This window comes from Cydia pomonella, chromosome 4, assembly GCF_033807575.1.
Source record: "Cydia pomonella isolate Wapato2018A chromosome 4, ilCydPomo1, whole genome shotgun sequence".
NCBI classification, from domain to species: Eukaryota; Metazoa; Arthropoda; class Insecta; order Lepidoptera; family Tortricidae; genus Cydia; species Cydia pomonella.
This window is the reverse complement of record NC_084706.1, coordinates 24711524-24733490: the sequence shown is the minus strand read 5'-3', so window position 1 is coordinate 24733490 and position 21967 is coordinate 24711524. Positions and strand designations below refer to the sequence as shown.

Sequence of the window (21967 nt, the reverse complement as noted above, 5' to 3'; positions counted from 1 at the left end):
CCCCCACAATAGAGAATTCGGTAAATTTACCATTTTATTTGGAAAAAAATTGGGGCCAGCGGGCCTCCACTCCTTTATTGCCCGAGGCCTCCAGACCTCTAAATCCGGCATTGTATACCGTAAGATACCGTAAGCTATAGGGAGCGTGCATGAATTGTAGGAGGCAGCACAGGAGACGTCAGATTTTTGGCGCGAGGCGTAAATGTGATGTTTATTGTTCCGATGTAGCCCACAAGATGGCAGAACCTACTATGCACAAGAAAACACGTGACGTGTAAATGTGCATGTTTATGGTTCCGATTCAGGCCACAAGATGGCAGACCCTATAAGAAAGACGAAATATACCAAAATATATCGTAATATACGATAACGGCCGACTATACCGTAACCCTAGTGTAAATAAATTCGATTTCGAAACGTGACGTACCTACGCGTTTGCGTTTAGTCTCATTTTGTATTGGATTTAGAAAGAGCGCGCCAAGCGGGACGTTTTGAAAACTCAAAATCCTATACAAAATGAGACTTAACGCAAACGCGTTCGTCACGTTATGATGTCGATCAAATTTACACTAGGGGTACTGAGCTATAAGTATACTATACATACAATACAAGGCGTCCCAAGACTATGGGACATCAAGGGAAAGTACCTTAAATATCTTAAATAGGATGATTTGCTGAAAGAAGTCTTTATGTTATTTTTAAAAGTCAGTAATTCTGCATTTAAAGATTTTCTAAGAATTACTTGCTTCGTCTGGGAATCGAACCGACTTAATAATTTTCTTGAAATTTGACTCGTACATTTTACGTCGTTCCTTTGTTTTAAAATACTATGTTGCTTGAGAAGAATTATTATTTTTTGTCAATTTTTTCGATTGGCATCATAAAAATAGGGGTCATCTTTTTTCACATTTAAGTCGGTTCGATTCCTAAACGAAGCAGGTAATTCTTAGAAAATCTTAGGTAAGGTTATATTGTATGTCTATGTAGGTAAGGAATGCAATCTCCATGTACCAAAAAGTGTCCGTCAAAAAACCTTAAATAGTTGGCGCTACAATACCTAGAATATTTGAAAAAAAAAAAAACAAATCATAGACAGCGCACTTCGTCACTAACTTCACTACGTCAATAACACAGGTTCTTCAAATGTTCTTAGCTACTCTAGCGCTAATCTTGAAAAGAGTTTTGGAACTATTATTTACAGCTAGCAGCTGGATACTTTCGCAACAGTTCTGCCTATGGAGATTGCATTCCTTACCTCTACCTTCCATATACAAAACCGCTTGGATCTGTCACATAACGAGCTGACTTGAACCAACATTATTTGATGTAACGTTTTCATCTACCCTCAACTGGCCTAAGGAGCCATTTGAAGGTAGATTTTGTTTACTTTTATTTTAATACCTTAAGATACAGAGTATAGGTAAGTATATTTATTTTTTATTGAAAGAGGTAAGCATTTTAACACAATCTCACCTGATGGTAAGTGCCAATGCAGTCTAGAATGGAAGAGGTATGAAGAGTTTTTATTGATAATCACTTTTCTTCACACTTAGGCCCGGCGCCCACTATCGGCAAGGCACTGAGATGGATCTTTCGACAACCTTGCCTACGCGAAGGCGCACATTTATCGGAAAATATTGTCGTAGCATCCTCAGGCATGCCTACGTATTTTTGGGAATCAATCCCGAGGTATCTCTAAGACGTTCTTAAGCATACCGAGGCATCTTAGACAAGCCAAAACGTTCCTATTAAACATCCTTAGAAATACCGAGACGTTCTTAGCCATGCCTATTATAGCCCCAATAAAAACGAGTAGTTGAGCAGAAACGTAGCAAGCAAATAGACGTGTGTATTCATTATGTTAGATTGGGACCTAGTGCTCATTGCTATTCTTGCTGAAGAAGAAAAGGCCTTACCTACGGCCAAAAAGATTTTGGGTGAAGGCTTCGGCGTCTTTTGGTACGCCTTACGTTGCGAAACAACCGAAAGTCCTTTAAATATGCCGAGGCTACTGAGCCGTACTATGGGCTGATACGCCAAAAAAAAGGACGTTCAAAGTTTTTTGCGAAAACCTTTAAAAAATTACTTTCCATAGGAAATGGCTTGACAAACAATAATTGTGGTAATGCATATTTAAAAGAGAAAAAAAGTTATTTTTTGGATGGAACCTAAAAATAGGTATCTTTTTTTAGGAAACTATTAGTTGTTCCGGCTTATAACATTCAGCCCGTGCAGTGTAGGTGCCCGTGTGTTTACTTAGTTATATCAAAAGTCCACAAACTTTTTGTTTCTTTAAATATACATTAATTTGAAAAATATACCACAATTATTATTTGTCGAGCCATTTCCTATCGAATGGCATTTTTAGAGTTCCGTAGCCAAATGGCAAAAAACGGAACCCTTATCGATATTTTTTTTATTTTATTAAAAACTGATCGGCGATTGGCTCTAGTCACACCTGATGGAAAGTGAAGACAGGGCCTAAGATGGAGCTCACCGATTCAGTAGTAGCCTATTCACTCTTACTTTAAAGAGACCGAGGTCATATTTATCAGGGAATACAGAGGGCGGGAGCGCATTCCATTCTTTAGCCGTCCGTAACAAAAAAGAGGAGGCAAACCGTTTAGTGCGAACAAATGGAATGTGTACCACGAACGGGTGCATTCTCTCCCCACGCCTGGACGTCCGATGATGGAAAGGGGAAGGTGGGATCAGATCGTGCAGTTCCTGTGCACACTCCCCGAAATGTATCCGATAGAACACCGATAGGCTAGCGACTCGACGGCGATGCTCAAGGCTCTGTAATTTTGACTTGATAGATGGGTCATCGCCAAAAAGTCTATGAGCCCGGCGCTCTATCGAGTCCAGGGCCGCCAGCTGATATTTGGCGGAACCGTCCCATAGGTGGCAGCAGTATTCCATGCTCGAGCGGACCTGTGCTTGGTATAGGGAGAGAAGCTGTTTCGGCGTGAAATACCGCCTAACCTTAAATAGGACACCAAGTTTTTTGGCAGCAGTTTTAGCCCTGGACTCAATAGTCAACCCGAAGTTTAAGTTCGATTTTAAACTTAGACCAAGAAGCTCTAAAGTGTTAGTCACGGGAAGGGACACATTTCGGAAAGTGGGAGCCAAGGTGAACTGGCTCCGTTTTGCGGTGAAAAGACACGCCTGTGTTTTGGTGGCGTTGAATCCGACCAAGTTGGCTTCGCCCCATTCGGCCACGGCGTTCAAGGACAGATTCAAACGTTCCACCATGGTCTCCCTGAGGATCTTGGTGTCACCTTCACTGGCCCTCGCGTCAGAGAGGTATCTCTCCGTAACTGTGCTGTCATCTGCGTACCCAAAGATTGAGGGCTTGAGCAGATCGTTGATGTGCAGCAGAAAAAGGGTTGCGGAGATTCGTCATGTCCGTCTGTCTGTCCGATTATGTCACAGCCACTTTTTTCCGAAACTATAAGAGCTATACTGTTTAAACTTAGTAAGTGGATGTATTCTATGAACCGCATTAAGATGTTCACACAAAAATAGAAAAAAAACAATAAATTTTGGGGGTTCCCCATACTTAGAACTGAAACTCAAAAAATCTTTTTTCATCAAACCCATATGTGTGGGGTATCTATGGATAGGTCTTCAAAAATGATATTGAGGTTTCTAATACATTTCTTTCTAAAATGAATAGTTTGCGCGAGAGACACTTCCAAAGTGGTAAAATTGTCCCCCCCCCCCCCCTGTAACTTCTAAAATAACAGAATGAAAAATCAAAAAAAAATATACGATATACATTACCATGCAAACTTCCACCGAAAATTGGTTTGAACGAGATTTAGTAAGTAGTTTTTTTAATAAGTCATAAAATAAAAATAATTTTTTTTTTCATCAAACCCATACGTGTGGGGTATCTACGGATAGGTCTTCAAAATGATATTGAGGTTTCTAATATAATTTTTTTTCTAAACTGAATAGTTTGCGCGAGAGACACTTCCTACTAAACGCATGTGCTATGTCGAACCATCGATATTCGAAATGTCAAAGATATGTCATAGTTTTTAACGCTTTACATTATAAACAAAAACGTCACTTTTGGCTAACCAAACCCCGAAGTTAACGGAGTTTCAATAAAAACGCCATGTATGCTAATAGTTTATTTATTTGGAAAAAATAATAGCATCTTAATTATTAATCTCAATAATCACCAATATTTAACTTATGTTTAAATAGCTTGACATAAAAATAATTTAATAACTAAAAACGTATAATATATACTTCCTAAAACAAAGAAACCATGTGTTCATATCCCACAGGAAGTACTTAAACCTAAAAGAAAATTGATACATTTTAACCATCGTCATTCTTGGCCAAATTTAAAAGCAACAGCACTGTATAACGTTATCCGTTACCCAGAAGACAACTATGATCACTCCAGTTACCATAATTATCTCCTGGAGAACTCTTGAAAAGTTTGCTTGACCAAAAAATAAATAAGCATGCTAATAGTTTATGACAATTTTTTTTTAGAAAGATAACTTATCACTATCTTGTCTCATGGGTCACAAGAAGTCAAATTACTACAAAAAATTCAGATACAGATAAGCCCCCTTATTAATTAACGCGTTAAAAACCGTAATTAGCTAATAATGGTTTGACTTAATCTGTCATTTTGACATATGTATTTGTAAACAAATTACTGTAAGAAAAACATTGGGACATTTTAATTGCCGACTGCACTTCTTATTTGCATGTCTATCAAGTACTTTTCGACCAAAAAATAAATAAGCATGCTAATAGATTATGACTTTTTTTTTAGAAAGTTAACCTATCACTATCTTGTGTCCTGGGTCACAAGAAGCCAAATTGCTAACAAAAACACCGATATAGATAAGCCTCCTTATTAATAAACGCGCTAAAACGCTAATAATAGTTTGACTTAATCTGTCATTTTGACATATGTATTTGTAAACAAGTTACTGTAACAAAAACATTGTGACATTTTAATTGCCGACTGCACTTCTTATTTGCATGTCTATCAAGTACTTCTCGAGACCTTTCTAATAAGCCTAAACCCGATGTGTTTGTGTTTTTCCCCCGAGGAGTTCCTTTGGTTACCTTTTGACAGCATCATCAGATCAGCTCCATGTTACCATAGTATTGCATTGTCATCGGAATTACAGTAGTATTTAAAATTTCTACTGAATCAGATACCGGGAAGTGGTTCATATTTTAATTAAAAGATTTGAAGCACCATCTTATATCTATATGAAGTATCCTTTAAACAAGCCATTCTTGTATATTTAAATATTTCGGGGATCTTGGAAACGCATCTAAGGATTTCGATGAGTTTTGCTATATGGGGGTTTTCGGGGGCAAAAAATCGATCTAGCTAAGTCTTATCTCTGAGAAAACGCGCATTTTTGAGTTTATATGTTTTTCGAGCAAAGCTCTTGCTTGCTTGTTTATGAATAAGGGCGAAGGTCTATTTATTGTCATTCGTTAGCAAGATGAAAACCGATGGTACATGTTACGGCCTGCACATGTAACGCTCAAAGAGAGAAATAGCATATGTAATACAGCCAAATAAGGTCTAGTTTCAATCATACTTCGGCACAATAACGGTGCAGCGCATGTATAAAGGAAAATCAACTATATCACTGCTGAATTAGGTCTATTTCCGGTCGTTCCTGGGCACGGTGAATAGGGATGGCACATGTGTGTGTAGCGCGTGAGTACCGCCGTGTAGCACACATACGCGGGGCACGTGACACTTCACCAGGTACGAGCTGAACTGTGGACGTTATATATATTTTTTTAATAAATGTTCATAACTGTCAGTACGCTTTAGAATAATAAATACAACAAACAATTTAACATATTAAATACCGTAAAACCACCCAACTATAGTCCAAAGCTCCCAACTATGGTCCACAAATAAACTAAATTTTTCTCGTTTAGGTGTGTATTTTACTATATTTTTGTAGTTCCAAGGCAAAGTATGTTTATAAATGGAAGGTACAACTAGGAGTAAACCAAAAGGAACATTGGTATACATACTTAATTTCCTTTTGAACTTGTGGACCATACTTGCAGTATTGGACTATAGTTGGGTAGTTTTACGGTAATAAAATAACACTCAATTTACAATTGTACTTTCGGATTCATATTCCCGGTGCCAATGCCATGATAATGTCTCTTGGGTGACATTTGAAAAGTACGATTTGAAAAGGCGCAAAAGAAGAAGAAGTAGGGTATGATTTCTAAGATGAAAGTAATCTATGGAAATTTTTGTATCTATCAACTAGTAGTTTTTATATTTTGTTGGTCCTGCCTTGATATTAGTCATGATATGTAAATTAAGGAAATCTCAAATTATTTACATATCCAATATATCAAAAATCATTAGTACATATCAAATTCATATAAACAACCGTCTAATGACGTAACATTATGTCAAATAAAACTTCGTCTTAAATTGTACAATTAATTTGTATTGCAGTTCTAGCATGTAAGTAGAGTAACTATGCTATTCTACTATTGTCCCCTGGCTGACGGCACGGAATAGCAACAAGAAATATTGATCCACAAAAATAAATAAGATACTAACCAACTGAGCGGTCTCATCTTCCGCCGACGCCACGACCACAGTTTTCTTCAACTTAATTACCTCAGTTAAAACCTTATGGTTGTTTGGCCCGAGCGACTGTAACTCATGTTGTCCGAGATGAACTCCGCTGTAGGGTATGTTGATGCTGCCTTCTATGCAGCTCTTTTCGTAGCTAAAAAAAAATAAAAATGGTATGTTTATAAATATTTAACACAGGCACCACAATAAGCAGAAAAATACAAGAAAAAATATATAATTTCAGTTTGATATCAACATCGTACTCGTAGGAAATATGGTTGAATATCTTATGTTTTGAAATCATATACAACCAAAAAATAGCAACTCTTATTGGAAATGGTTTAAATTAAATTGAAACTACGACTGTTATAATGTACGTTAGCCAAGATGGATATAGTTCGGAAATAAAAAGTTTTATTGCTTGTTTACCCTGCTTGTGGAGACTCGGGAGGAGTCGCTTATGAATTAACCATTTTCAGTGTCCATCCAAAAAAATGTAAATTATAAGTTACAAAAAAAGACATCGTCTCCTGGGGCATGAAAAGAGTGTTTGTGCGAAAAGTAAAGGCGGAAATTGCGTTGTAAAATATTATTGAACGTGATGGAAAAAAAGACTTTTTATACAGGCTTCAAATGATGATAATAGAATACTCACAGCAAATTAGACCTTATATCGATTACGCAGCACTTGTCTTGGCATATCAGGGAGAAGAAGTCGGACAGACTGATACGCGGACAACATTCGGCGCACAAAACATCCATGGGTATTTCCACTGCATCCTGCAAAAAAGGTTCAAATATTTTTGTAGTCATATATTCATATTTTGGGCAAGTATATTCGTATTTTTCGCAGTTAGGGTTGTCATATGAAAAACAGGAATATCCTGACAAAAGTCCAGAAATGTTTCCTGGGCGGTCATTACTCCAAAAATCACCTGTATCTTGAAGTTTTTAAACCTTTTAACTTTATTAAGCACTAGTTTTTGCCAAGAAAATTTACGTCAAAGCAACCCTACTCGCGGTAAGCAAAATAATCTTACGTACCATTGGATCTTTAACTTCCGCATCATTCGTAAATCGTCTATAAGTTATACTCCGAGGCGAGCTGCGGCACATTTCGATGGACTCCTAAAAATAGTTTACTTTAATAATATACCTATGTGATGATCAGTGTATAAATTATTATACTCGGGAGTTTTCAGAAAACAGTGTACCCAATTAGCGTGAGTTGTTATTAAAAGATAACCGCTGTCAGTTAAGCATTAAATTTAAATATTAATGTAGTGAAATGTGCGAAATAAATGTAATTTAATCACCTACTTGTAACCCTCTTATATTGCTGTGCCCTTACAGGGTGTTACATGTATACCTATATGTGCCATTCCATCCACGCTTGTAATGTGATATGCAATAAAATATGGGGCGCCGCCATACAATCGAAGTTACGCTCTCAAATTAAAACTACTTAAATAAATAAAAATTGGACACTCTTACACTAACTAACTAAGCCCCACAGTAAGATCAAGAAGTCTTGTGTTGTGGGTGCTCAGACAACGATAAATATATATATAAAATATACTTAAATACATAGAAAACACCCATGACTCAGGAACAAATATCCGTGCTCATCACACGAATAAATGCCCTTACCGGGATTGGAACCCATCATCATCATCATCTTCCTGGCAACCAACAAGCTCACGCAATCCAAGCCAAACGCCCCCACACGCTTGTGATTGTGGACTTGGCAAGCGTGTATAGTACATTATGTATTAAGGGCAGTAAACAAGAATTTACGATCGAGTGGGAATTGATGCCCGAAGCCAAGGGCTTAATTAACACGAGTTTGTAATTCGTTTTTCATCCCACTTGTGAGTGTGTAAAACTCCCCAGTGTCCCCATTGGGACACTGCAACACTGTACATGCGGACTACATGTAATAACACCCTTTACAAGTAAGTGTGATGAAAGTGTAGCATTTCGTTTATAGTGGCACTCTGTCTCTTATCAAGTCAATGCATATTCAGCTAGGACAGTAATTACCTTAACACATTCGCCAATATCGATCTCCGGTAGATCGGAGAACAGCAGTATACACTCGTTGAACCCTGACTCTAGGAGCGTGTCTCGTAGCTGCCTGAGGATCCCCACGCCCATGAATATGGGTAGTGCGGGACCCTCCACTAGAAAGGCATCCCAGAGGTGCAGGATCTTGTGGAGGGGGAACACATCTGTAAGAAAATCTTAGAATGAGGCCTTTTATTAACGCTCGACACAAAAAAGAGGTGTTATATTATATGTTTGACGCCAATGTCTGTGTGTTTGTGTGTGACATCGTAGCTTTCAAACGGATGGACCGATTTTGATGCGTTTTTTTAAACGTTTCCTTGCGGTGGTTCTTAACTATGTTTAATAAAAAAAACCAGCAGTTTGAAGAGTATCAACTACTTTCCCAAATGATGTAAGGTATTTTTTACAAAATGGATTATTAGGATTTTTGGCGTTTGTTTGTTTGGCGTTAGGGAGTGTTTAAAATTATAATTTTTATGGTTATAGGTCTCTCATTTAACTGTAGTGGTTGATAAGAAATGACATATATACTGGGTGGCAGCAAGGAGTTTCTGACACGTGGCCTTGCTAGAGCAAAAGTTCAGTTTCTTCCTGTAACCAGCTGCCTCACTGGGACGCATTCAAATAAATCTTGTACTAACATAATTATTAAAGTTTGCTGTGTTGCTAATTTATGTATCGGACTGGTCTGAAATAAATATTTTGTATTTCATTTATATACACATATTTCTTTCTAAGAAACATTATCTGTGCTGTCGCTTGGGTCACGGTCGTCAGATAAAATTTCCTACAAATAAAGAAAACATTTGTTTTAAAAAAAGAAACGATAAGACAGGTACTATGCGGCAAGGAAAATACGTCTTGATTTGACCCGATACAATTGACAAATGTTCTTCACAATCATGTTTCACAGGTAACACGAGCAAGGAAGCCTACGTAAACTGTAGATGACAATACTTGCTAATAACAACTATTCAAATATTCGAAAGATCTTAATTCGAAAGCCATTTCGAGAAAATGGTGTTAGGAACTCAACAAATTGGTTTTGAATTTTTTACGCCCTTTTAGAATGAACTATTTTTCAAAATGGCTTTTTGAAAAACGGTTTAGTAACTCACGTGAGAACATAGTGAGGAACCAGGGTATGGCGAACAGATTCGGCTCGAACCCGATCTCGAAGAGGTGTGTGACCAGCTCTGGCTCGTGGAAAGCGACCATCTGCCAGAATTTGGCAAGGTACTCCTTTATTACGGCGCTATTGTCCTGAAAATAAAATTTTCATTTTCATGCTCGTCGATCAGCCAAACTACGGTCTCATGCGACATTATCCTAGTCTATATTGTTATGATATGCAGGGTAACGATATACAAATGAAAATATGTAAATGAAAATTAGACATGTTTTCCTTCTAGTTTCTAACGAGGCAATTTTAATCTATTTTCCGTGTCATTGTTTTTCGTGGCACTTGTCCTTCATGGAAACGTGTAAAAAATCAATATAAAATTAAAATTTTACGTGATCCCATTTAAAGCATCCCTTAAAGCTGACCCGCTTGGGCAGTATAAACACAAGAATTAGCTCAGGCACTAGTTTTAAAAATTCGAATGCCATACTTTCTAACTAAGATAATAAGATTAGTCCTGTTTCAGTAAATTTAAAGAGGTTAGTTACTAACCTCTAAAAACCTACTGTAGGTTAGATAGGTTTAATACGTTTTGTGTCAGAAAGACGTGTTTGTCACAAACTCTTATTTTTTATTTACAGATTTCGCACTATCTATATTTTCATGTAGATTTCATACATTGCATAATCATGGTATATTGCCAACAGGTATGATTCAACCTTTTAGAACATCTACTTACTAAATTTATTTGTGGAATTTTATTTTTGATTCAAGATTTTATCGCTGCCTGTACTTTAACAGGCAACTAATAGTCATCCAGACAATTATAACAAACCCAAACAAAATTAGGTTGTTTTATCACAGAGTTCCTATGGCCACCTCATGTGTCCATTATCAGATCAGCTCGATGGTGCCATAATATTGCATTGTCACCCAAGTGACATACGTATTTGAAGTTTCAGCTCAATCGAATAATGGGAAGTGGGTCTAATTTAGCTTGCAAGATTTGACCCACACATACGTACATACATACAAACATTGCAATATATACATAATTTTGCATACTTTTTATTAGTGACCCAGGGGACATCGCCAAGGCATTACCCACAATACCTGGAACAACTCTTAAAAAGACCTTTTTCCCGGTTAAATAAATTTTTACAGCGTCATAACGTTTCGCTATATAACTATCATAGTTTTACTTCAAATACCTTCAGGAAGAACTTGTGTAGAAAACGTGGCACAAACGCTGATAAACAAGCAAAGGCACGGGCTGAAACAATACGAAATCAGTATTAGAAGAAAAAACCGGCCAAGTGCGAGTGGGACTCGCGCACTCTATAAAAACGGCAAAAAAAAATCGTTTGTTGTATGGGAGGCCCCTTAAATATTTATTTTATTCTGTTTTTTTGTATTTGTTGTTATAGCGGCAGCAGGAATACATCATCTGTGAAAATTTCAACTGTATAACTATCACGGTTCATGAGATACAACATGGTGACAGACGGACGGACGGACGGACGGACGGACGGACAGCGGAGTCTTAGTAATAGGGTCCCGTTTTACCCTTTGGGTACGGAACCCTAAAAAAGTAACGAGGCCTTAGAGAATAATATTAATGACCAATACTCATAAATGAGTGACTGGTAATTTAATAACGAGACTTAAGTAAATTATAACATAGGTCAACTCAAATATGTCCTGTTTTTTTGAGTGCCAGAAAAATTTAGTTATGTCATATTCATATGTTATCTTAGCTACAATAGATTTTTTACCTAAAAGTTCAGGTTAATGAATTACCTTCATTATAAAAGTTGAGGTAAAGGAACGGTGCAGTTAAGGAGTCCAGTCCTTGCCAGTAAACGTATTGTGGGTTAGTCAGCAGCCACGCCTTTAGTAATCTCTTTAGGCCCCTGTGACCCGCAGCGCCGCAAAGGAGCCAGCAGTATTGGTGACAGCGAGGGATGTCTACGTCTATCTGTGGAAATTGGGAAACGAACGGTTTTTAAACGACCAAAGACTCAATATAGATAATTGTATAATGTATAATATTATATTAGTTCAGTTATATAATATTGGGTAGTATAACTATAGCCCACTTCGAGGTCTAGCCTTCCCAATCATGTTTTAAGAATTATCGATTTAAAATGCGTTTCATTGGTCTAGAATTCCCAGTAGTGTTTTGAGATTTATCGATCGAGAACGCGTTTTAGAAACTATCGAACGACATTCTCTGTCAGTTTCATCGAAGATCTCCAAGTAACGACGCATTCCTGTTTGATAATTCTTAAACATAACTGAGAAATTGTTTACACAATTTTTCAAGAGTACGAAAGCAAGCAACAAAAAATATTTAAGAAGAAACATATTTTTAAACGTGACCCAGAAGACAACATACAGGAACTACAAATTAATTTATGCGAATCTGCTGCTGTTTGATTCCTGGATTTACTTGAAAAATATGATTTTAAATACAATACAAAAATACATTATGCCTTTACTTTGTTTGTTTGTGTAGGTATCCTCTGGAATACCGAGGATTCTTCCTTACTGTCTGTAGTAAGGAAGAATCCTTACCTGTCTATCAGTAGGCGTGGGCGTCTCTTTGTCGATTCTCTCATAACGATCCTCTATGTCTCCGACAACGCCCAATAAGGCAGCCCAGACATGTCCGCGGATAAGCGGTGGAATGTCCACTTCCGCTTCTGCCCGGATGTATGATGTTGTGTAGGGATAGCCCTGAAAAATTAGAACGGCTTTTGTAATATATGCCCGATTTTAAAAACGCCTTCCTTTCTCAAGATAAGCTAGTATCTTTTTACCTAAATCCAAGGCGTCCTTCGGCCCTACCCGAAGCTCGGCCTTCGGCCTTTGCATTGACACTATTCCTATTGTACCTCGCGTGTACGTGCGCCTCTCCCGAACGTTTCGAGCATTCGGCCCTACGCGGACCTCGGCCTCCGCAATGGCTGTCCACGACACGTTTGATAGATGGATAAATAATTTAATTGACAACAAAGGTTTTAAATTACATTTATTTTTACACAATTAAGCTATACTTAACCTAGACAATATATGTATAAATAAGCTCAAATCACAATCAATGTGACAATAGGACAGTCTCAGCTAGAAGCCTCGCCTTTACCGTTGCGGCTATGTTGCTACCGTTTTTTTTTTTTCAATAAAATTTAGTCCAGCAACTTACATGCATTAGCCTCTGGAACCAAAGAAGCCTATAAAACTGGTATTCCGTATCTCTTTCCCTTATAATTCTCGGTAAAGCCACAGCATCAAACTCCTTTCTCCTCTCGTGCATCAGAGGATAGTAGTCGTGTATAGGAACGTGGGATAACCTAGCCTTTAGTAATTCTAGGCTATATTTGGCTATTCGGCGGTCGAAGAGCGCACCGACTTTACCACCGACTGTGCAACCATCGAGGAGGATTGCTCTGGAAATGTAAATTATTAATATTATGCTACATTTTAAGGGTGACCCAAGAGACATCATCTCATCAATGAGTACCTATAATTAAGGACGTTTTTTATTGACGACAGTTTAAAATAAGAGCTTTTAAAAATACCATTGAGGCATTTGATCTATGATGTGATGTCTCCTGGGTCACCCTTAACTTCCAGCGGCCCACCATGCAAGAAAAAATGATAATCAGACCGAATGGTATTAGGTAATAGAATCGAATTTGTTTCGTTTTAAAATGACGTTTTCGTTTGAAAACGATGTTCCAAAGAATAATTATTTAAATTTAACTGGGGGTAATTTGTACTAGTATTAGGACTAGTGGTTCAAATTTTGTACCTAAAATATCTACAAAATTTACGAAAAATCATCGTATAATTTTTGTTATCGACATATTAAATATTAGGACTGTAAACACAACACGTATACGTACGTTTAAACCCGGGTATGTCCTTAAACTACGTCCAAACGAGAGGTATGGGCATTGTGAATGTCATCTTGCTTAGTATGGTAGGGCACAGCACAGCGGATGTCATTCCAGATCTAGAGCAGAGCCCAACTGGGGTAGTACCTCCACCTTCCAGAAAACCGCAGCCAAATAACACTAGACCCTACTCATAGTGTTGTGTTCCTGCCGGTGAGTAAGGTTGCCAGAGAGCTCAACGAGGGTGCGGAGTGTTAGGGTCGGCGAGTTGCATGCGTACATAGGCTACGGAGACTGCTTACCATCAGGCGGGCCGTATGCTTATTTGCCACCGACGTAGTATAAAAAAACACGTCATTAATTTTTTTATTAAAGTAATCTAACAGTCATTTCAGTACCTATCTAATATCAAAACAAGGAAATGTAGCACTTACGAAGGCATAGACAATATAGGCGGACTGTTCTTAGTCAGCCCATTCTTCTTCAACTTGACCTGCACATCCCCTCCAGCCAGCTGCCACCAATGGTACAAATACTGTAGCTTGCACCCCATCAGTCCGCGGGGAGGTTTGCTCTGAACGGGCAACTGAACGTCCATATGAGATAGATCGTTGACTACCTCCGAAAAAGTGGCGCGGTCGCTTGGGAGTATTTTTAGACATTTCTCGATGATTGTTCGGAGGTCTTCTGGTATTTGCTGTAACAAAAATATGGTTGTGTATCGAGGTTTTATAATAGTACATTACGATACAAGTGCGAAAGATAGGAAATTGGAAACGAGTGGCGATAAATTAAAACACGACCGAAGGGAGTGTTTTAAATAGACACGAGTTGCGAATTATCTATTCGCACATGTATCGTACAACGTTTTACAGTAGATATCGCCCTTTAAATATTCGACATAGTAACGTAATATGCTAATTTTCGCACTAGTGCGGTAAAGTAGCACCATATGTACTCTAAATAAGTTTTCTGTTCTCCGAGCGGAAAGGCTGAACGAAGTTGCCGCTTTCCGGCTCCGTCGAACAGAAAAATAGAAACTATATCTACGCATCGTGGCCAGTAAAAAAAAAACCGGCTAAGTGCGAGTCGGACTCGCACAGGAAGGGTTCCGTACCATTATCTATAAAAACGGTCACATCCAAGTACTGACCCCGCCCGACTTTGCTTAACTTCGGTGATTAGATGAGAACCTCGAGATTGGAAAAAAATATTGATTTTATTCTGTTTTTAATTATTTTTTGTTATAGCGGCAACACAAATACATAATCTGTAGAAAATTCAACTGGCTAACTATCACGTTTCATAAGATACAGCCTGGTGACAGACGGACGGACGGACGGACAGCGGAGCCTCAGTAATAGGACCCTTTGGGTACGGAACCCTAAAAAGCTTCCTCTAATCTAATCTGTGCCCTAGGGCCCTGTTTGTAGGGTGCCTCGCGCTTCGGGCTTATTTAACACTTGTTCGTAAATTCTTGTTTACCGCCCTACTATTAACATGTGTCGCTTAACTCCAAATCAGATAAATCCATTCAACCCTCTGAGAAAGTATCTACTATATTACCTTTTCTTAAGACCAAAGTCGCATAATTTGACATATGGATTTATATGAGTTAGAAGTTGCTGGTGGCCTAGCGGAAAGCGCATGGTGGCCTAGCGGAAAGCGCTGGTGGCCTAGCGGAAAGCGCTGATGGTAGCCTAGCGGAAAGCGCTGGTGGGTTAGCGGAACGCGCTGGTGGCGTGGAAGAGCGTGCGACTTGTAATCCGGAGGTCGCGGGTTCAACCCCCGGTTCGTACCAATGAGTTTTTAGGAACTGATTTACGAAATATCATTTGATATTTACCAGTCGCTTTTCGGTGAAGGAAAACATCGTGAGGAAACCGGACTAATCCCAATAAGGCCTAGTTTACCCTCTGGTTTCGAAGGTCAGATGGCAGTCGCTTTCGCAAACCTTGCCTACCTACCTCAAAACTCTCTTGCTTGCCTTGCCTACGTTAAATCTTGGCATTAGTTGTGAAGCGGACCCCAGGCTCCCATGAGCCGTGGCAAAATGCCGGGACGACGGGAGGAAGAAGAAGAATAATTCTCGTTTGAAGGGTTTACACTTCGTTGTCCACATCTCATGCTGACAGATAAACAGCTTAGCGTGGCGAACAATCGCCACCAGATATACTTAGTGAGCGGCTAACGTGCTCATAAATATCTAAACCTGCATTCTAACACCTTGACAGCAGTATTTAGAGTCGTTCAGATATTTGTGAGCCATTTTGTGATTACAACGGTCAATAAAAATGCTTTGTAATATTTGTCACAAACTAAAAACCTACTGCTGATTTGACATCTATGATAATATTTTTACACTTTGAACATATTGTTTATGCTGTGTGTAGTACAAAAATGCAAATGAAATAAAAGGTAGCACATATAACATACAGTTCCGTAAACTAAGTATTTCGGCATCGGTTAGACAGATCTAGGTTACTTAAAGCAAGCCTGACCTATAGCAATAAAAACTAAAATAAAGTAAAAGCATTCTTTCATCGTCCTGTGTTACGTCATCTCACTAATATCTCTTCACGATTAAACTGCTGTACTAATTCAGATGAAATTGTCCATGGAGAAAGTTGAATCCCAAGGCCTTCTTTCCTCTCATTCGTCCTAGCAAAGAGGCTATCCCATTACGTATGTAAGGGCATAGGATAGTTTTTAACGCAGACATCATAAGCTGCCTCGCCACTGGCACCGTTTGCCGAGGCGCACACTTTCGCTTTCATGCCATCAGACTTAAGAGGATTAGCCACTTTGCTGAGACAAATGAGAGCCAGATATAACAACACCCTAAGGATGATAGCTGGATGGAGTGGAGGCCCACTGTCCTATATTACGGTATTGGGTCAGCATTGTAACGGGGACTGCAAAGTAAATAATCTTTTCGACGCCAAGGACGGATATATCCGAACAACAGGTTCAAGGCCAACGACGGTTTTTTTTATTATTAATAAAGTACATCCACATCATACATATTATAACTTACACTAAAAACATTTTAAAAGGTAATAAATACTGATATATACAACAATTATGGAGTACCTAACATTGACTACTTATATTATACATAACAGTGAGATTACCTAAACTTAGCCTAAAACTAATCTTATACTAATTTAATTATAACTACAATACTATACGGAAATTCTGCGAATTAAAATTTATAAAAGATACAAAATATAATTTAATTGAACAGATTATTTCTTTTATTTTCTGCCCATTATTTTATGTTTGAACGCAGGTAAACGATCTTGAAAAATGTCGATGTAATCCCCGTCCTTTATAAAGGCATTGTAGGCAGCGCAAACTCGTACCATGGGTTAATCCGCGGATGGGCGGATTAATCCGTCACAGACCACAGAGCAACATAGACCTACGTGCATATGCATAAAGTTCAATTTCAGTTTTGACACTTCGGTAACTTGGCGACCGAGTGACAGCTTTTGTGTTTGACACGGCGTCGAAAATTTAGTAGTTTCATTTAAATTTTTAGTTTCAAATTTTATAGTAGTTATGTTACAACTTGACTAACATCTAGTTTATATAGTTCCGAGTTTAACCTTTCGAGACCCGTGGCCTCCCTGGGTAGCCAGCTTCTAAAACCAATGACGGAATGTCGCTGTCCGGGTCTCGAAAGGTTGAGTAATAGGTACTAACAAGATATGGATTATAGTCTAAAATAAATTATTTTTATTTACAATTCTACGTCTTGGCCGACGAAGTCGCGGGTAGAACCAGGTTTATTATAAGGTAATTTGTTTAATAGGAAGTATTACTGAAATGTTCTGCCGCCAGAGTGCAGCACTAGCACGTATCTTAAACTATAATAATAATTCAGCCTATATACGTCCTACTGCTGGGCTCAGGCCTCCTCTCATGCGTGAGAGGGCTCGGGCTATAGTCCCCACGCTAGCCCAATGCGGATTGGGGACTTAAACCATAGAGTAACTTATACATACTGTGCCTTACTGCCATACTGCAGGTTAGATAACGAAATTTCGATTTTCTTATTTTACGGTAGGCCCTCAGATTGTAATGGATTGTGGTAGTGGCGCTCCCTACGCAGAGTTTCGCGTAATATTCCCCACTGAAGACTGCATGTGCAAAAATAAGATAAACCTACCTTATAAGCATCATACAAGTCATTTTCTCTAGCGATCCTCTCAGGCGGGCTCCCAGCGTGAACTAAAGTAAGTATTCTCCTCAGAATCGGTCCGGGTTTCAGATTGGTCCACAACTTGCCCAAACACAGCTCCAGGAGTATGATGCCGAAGGTCCACACGTCTGCGGCTGGACCTCCGCCGTCTAGGATTGTTTCTGGGCTCAGATATCTTGGGACACTGGAAATTAAATATGTAAAATGAATAGTCTAAAGGAAAGTGTTCAGTTCAGGTTCTTCTCTCACTGAGCGACGGCTGTATGTGCCCGGGATCTATATACCAGGGTAGAGATATATCATTTGATTTGTTATTATTTGTTAGTTCGAATAAAAAAGTAAACAATGAGTTTGATCAAAAATAAAACTGCTCTTTTTTAGAAGCAGTTTTCATAATGAGCTCATGTACGAAAAAAAAATCAAATTTTTCATGGTGCGGTTTAGACTTATGTTCCTGATTTTTTCTATCGAGTTCAATCAGATTTCGAATTGATGAAATAACTAGAGAAAGGCCTCAAAATTGCAATTCATATTTTTAGTAACCATATTATGATAATGATGAGTCCACCAATCTAAAGTTATGGGTTTAGGAGGACATTACGGATTTTCTGAACTGGAACTGCAAATTAATTCTACAATTTCCTTTCATGATGTCAACAATTAAACATCTTCAATGTGCTATTATTCTAAGGGATTTTTTGGCTTTTATTCTAAGCATCTCTTTCGGCCCGCCTGATGGTAAGCAGTCAAAATAGCCTATAGATGTCTGCAGCTCCAGAGGTGTTACATGTACATCTCTGTGTATTAAGCAAAAAACTAGATACATAGTTGTAATTATTCCTATTTGCGTAAACTAAATCAGGGAGAAAAAACTCAATAAAATACACTAGCCATGCCATAATAAGTATACATAATAAGTTTAGTAGCCATGTTAATTTTATAAATATACTCTGTGGCAGAATATATTTATAAAATTAACATGGCTACTTCTACTTCTCTCTCTTCTTCTTCTACTTACCCAAGTGGGAATAAAACTTCTTCCCCCCCTCCAGTCATATAATACATGCCATAATTAAACAACTTCACTCTCCCTTCACTGTCCACTAAGATGTTATCATCAGACAGTGTCCGGTGCATTATATCCTGCTCATGTAAGTATGCGAGGGCTGTGGCTACTTGGTAGGCAATGTTTTTTATTTCATTGTGGGTGAACCTTGAGGTGTATTCGCTGAGGGACTTGCCTATGACTTCTGCTACCACTATGATCCTCTCTGAAACAAAAGAGGTTAGATAAATCATTTAAGAGTCACATAAACCAACTCAATGGAAGGGACATTCAATGCTGCTGGTATGTACAGGGAAACTACACACAGAACACTGGCTGAACCAGACTCGATGCAGACCGGCCTAACAAGCCATGCATCAACGGTAAACTCAGAAAAGCTCTCTTTCAACTAGGGAAGGTCCAACTGAGTATGGTAATATATTTAACAAACAACTTTTTATAACAGGTGTTACAGACAATCACTTATACCGAGGATGCATGGAGACAGAAGAGACAGCCTCTCTCATATGGGGCTGGAATGCAGCGGAGTGGCCCCATACAGGGCAAAACATCTCAGATCTACGAGAGACCTCCCTGAGGTTCCACTCAAGATCAAAGGTTTGATAGAATTTCTTGAGGAGTTGAGCTGGCAGGACTGGCCTGTTCAACAAAACCAGTTGTCGAGTCAAACAATTTAAAACCTAACTGCCACCATGCAATTAAGATACACTCTCATTTTAAAACAACATGCTTAAATTATATAAAACTTGACATGAACATTAACATAACATATATTTAACTCTAGTACTAGTTTGCATTGCTAAAAATAAAAGAAAATAGAGTTGGAATAGTAAAGAAGATTTGTATATAAAACTTTTATTATCTCTAATTTCTTTGCATTTAAATGTCTTCATTCTTCAACCTAAGCCTTTTCCCATTATCTGGGGTCGGCTCTCCTTGTCCTGTTTCTCCACACAGGACGATTTGTTGCAGTTCCGGCGTCAATATTTGTGTTTTTCAAGTCATTCTGGACCGTTGTCAGCCAAGTAGCAGGCCGTCTTCCACGGCCTCATTGCATCATTGGTAGATCCAATGCTACTAGTACCATGTGATCTGAAGACTGTCTGAGCATGTGACCGTACCAGCGTAATCGCTTTTCCTTCAGCTTTTCTTCAATAGGAATTTGCATTCAAATGTCTAACAACAAAAGTTAGTACCAGATATACTTGAATATTCATGTCAAGTTTCACGAAATTTAAGCATGTCGTTTTTAAATGAGAGCTGCTCCCCCTGGTGACGATGGTGGTGTGGCCACAGGACGTGTGTGAGTGATCTGTCGATACCCCCCGTCAGGGGGGTATGAGGGGCCGCTACCGCCTCTCGGCTGCGGCGGCTGTCGCGGGTCGCTTCCCCACCGACTGGTGGGGTGGTCAGTTGGCCGTCATTTTGGGGACGGTGTGTGTAGCTGGTGTATAGCCACAGGACGTATGTATTTAGGCTGATGACATTGATTGTACTTACCATGTTTTCCTCGTATAACATCAAGATACGTGCACAAATTAGGATGTTCTATAGTGAACAGTCGCTGGGCCCAGCCCAGTATAGTTATAGAACTTGGCGTCAACGGCAATCCATTGCTACCGCACATTTCGCCTGGATGATTCTTGGCGAAATACGTGCAAGCTGCAAACTTGTAATCTTTTTGCTCCATCTTGATCTATAAATGCTAAATCACTGTTTCTATACTTAAATATTGGTTCTTTTATTCTGTAACATACTTAGATTTTCATATTTTAGAACGTTTTTTTACTAAGTTTTCTCAAGTTCGGAAAACAGCGAGAACGCCCCCGACAAACGTAAATAAATAAATATCAATTTGTCATTGTCAATGTCATGTTTGACGTATTTGACCTGACAGGTAGATTTTTCCACAGATAAGACTATAGGGAGAAGACTAAATATAGTTGGTCAAGCAAATCTTGTCAGTAGAAAAACGCGGCAAATTTGAAAAATCGCGGGCTAGCAACACTGTGTTCGAATAATTCCAAAATCGCGTGTAATCTGTGTTTTATCTGTAGAATGTGGATCGTCCATCTTGTTTGTTTACATTCCGAATCGGTGCTAATTCAAGAGAAATTTCTGCTCCCAGCATTAAAATAAATATCAATATATTAAATAATATTGTGCATGACCATAAGCAAAGTCAAGATGCCTACAATGTAAGTAAAATCATGCTCGTTGATCTTAACCATTAGAAAATTTTGAGGTTATGATAATTACTGCAAGATCCCGGAGAATTTTTAAGATAATGTGCAGTTTTTTCTGTTTCAGGGTTAAAAGGCTTAAATAAAGATAAAACGTATGCCTCAATATATCCAATAAGACCACGAATTGTGCCCTCGAAACCGCAACTGATTCGATTGTTCCCAATATCAACAGATGAAGTCCTCAAATATTTTCAAAGGTAACTTTTTTAAACAATCTTAAGACGTTTAAGAACCTTGATTATACCTACTTTCTTTCGCAACATCTACCTAATACTTCCATATGTTTGTTGCAGGATTAAAACTCTCCCAATATAAGGCGTTCGTAAAAGTTTCTCTTCATACAAAACTTACCTACGGCGGTTTACGTACATACGTGTACAACGCAAACAAGACGAAAAATAAACTTGTTAATTAAAAAAACTAAAAAAATTGGTACAATAGTTTAGATTATTATTGTAAAAGTTGTCCGTTTGTTAATCATCACGAAAATATATTATTTAGGCTGATTTGTTTCATGCACTCAGCTATTGCACATGTATACCTATGGAAAATCCTAGTTTATACTTTCTGAAGTCGGTATGTACCTATTTAAGAGAAGTTTTAAGTCGCTTTACCTGTTTGTTCAATAAATTAAAATAATTTATTCAGTGTGCATAATTTTAGAAAAATATTTTAACATTTAAATCATACCTTCTATTATCCAGAAACAATATAACTCCATATTACTCACATGAGTGGAAGTT

At 38.3% G+C, this 21967-nt stretch overlaps 1 protein-coding gene across 1 annotated transcript; it reads right to left on the bottom strand.

Moving 5' to 3' along the window:
* Window positions 1–4129: 4129 nt before the first annotated feature.
* On the bottom strand, window positions 4130–20841 carry LOC133517335 (TBC domain-containing protein kinase-like protein). The gene is made up of 14 exons (XM_061850601.1): window positions 20479–20841; window positions 18931–19183; window positions 17880–18096; window positions 14140–14402; window positions 13012–13255; window positions 12384–12545; window positions 11607–11784; window positions 11018–11079; window positions 9802–9946; window positions 8657–8844; window positions 7658–7741; window positions 7269–7393; window positions 6596–6767; window positions 4130–5779 (listed from the first exon to the last, which is right to left on the bottom strand). The coding sequence occupies exons 1-14, from the start codon at window positions 20666–20668 to the stop codon at window positions 5660–5662; spliced, it is 2403 nt and encodes an 800-aa protein (XP_061706585.1). The 5' UTR covers window positions 20669–20841; the 3' UTR covers window positions 4130–5659.
* Window positions 20842–21967: the final 1126 nt, after the last annotated feature.

Bases quoted from the DNA above. Each gene is read 5' to 3' on its own strand.
- LOC133517335 (XM_061850601.1), bottom strand. From the start codon at position 20,668: ATGGAGCAAAAAGATTACAAGTTTGCAGCTTGCACGTATTTCGCCAAG. The intron at 13,256-14,139 runs GTAAGTGCTACA...TTACATTTCCAG, and splicing joins CCTATATTGTCTATGCCTTC to AGCAATCCTCCTCGATGGTT. The intron at 7,742-8,656 runs GTAATTACTGTC...AACTATTTTTAG, and splicing joins ATATTGGCGAATGTGTTAAG to GAGTCCATCGAAATGTGCCG.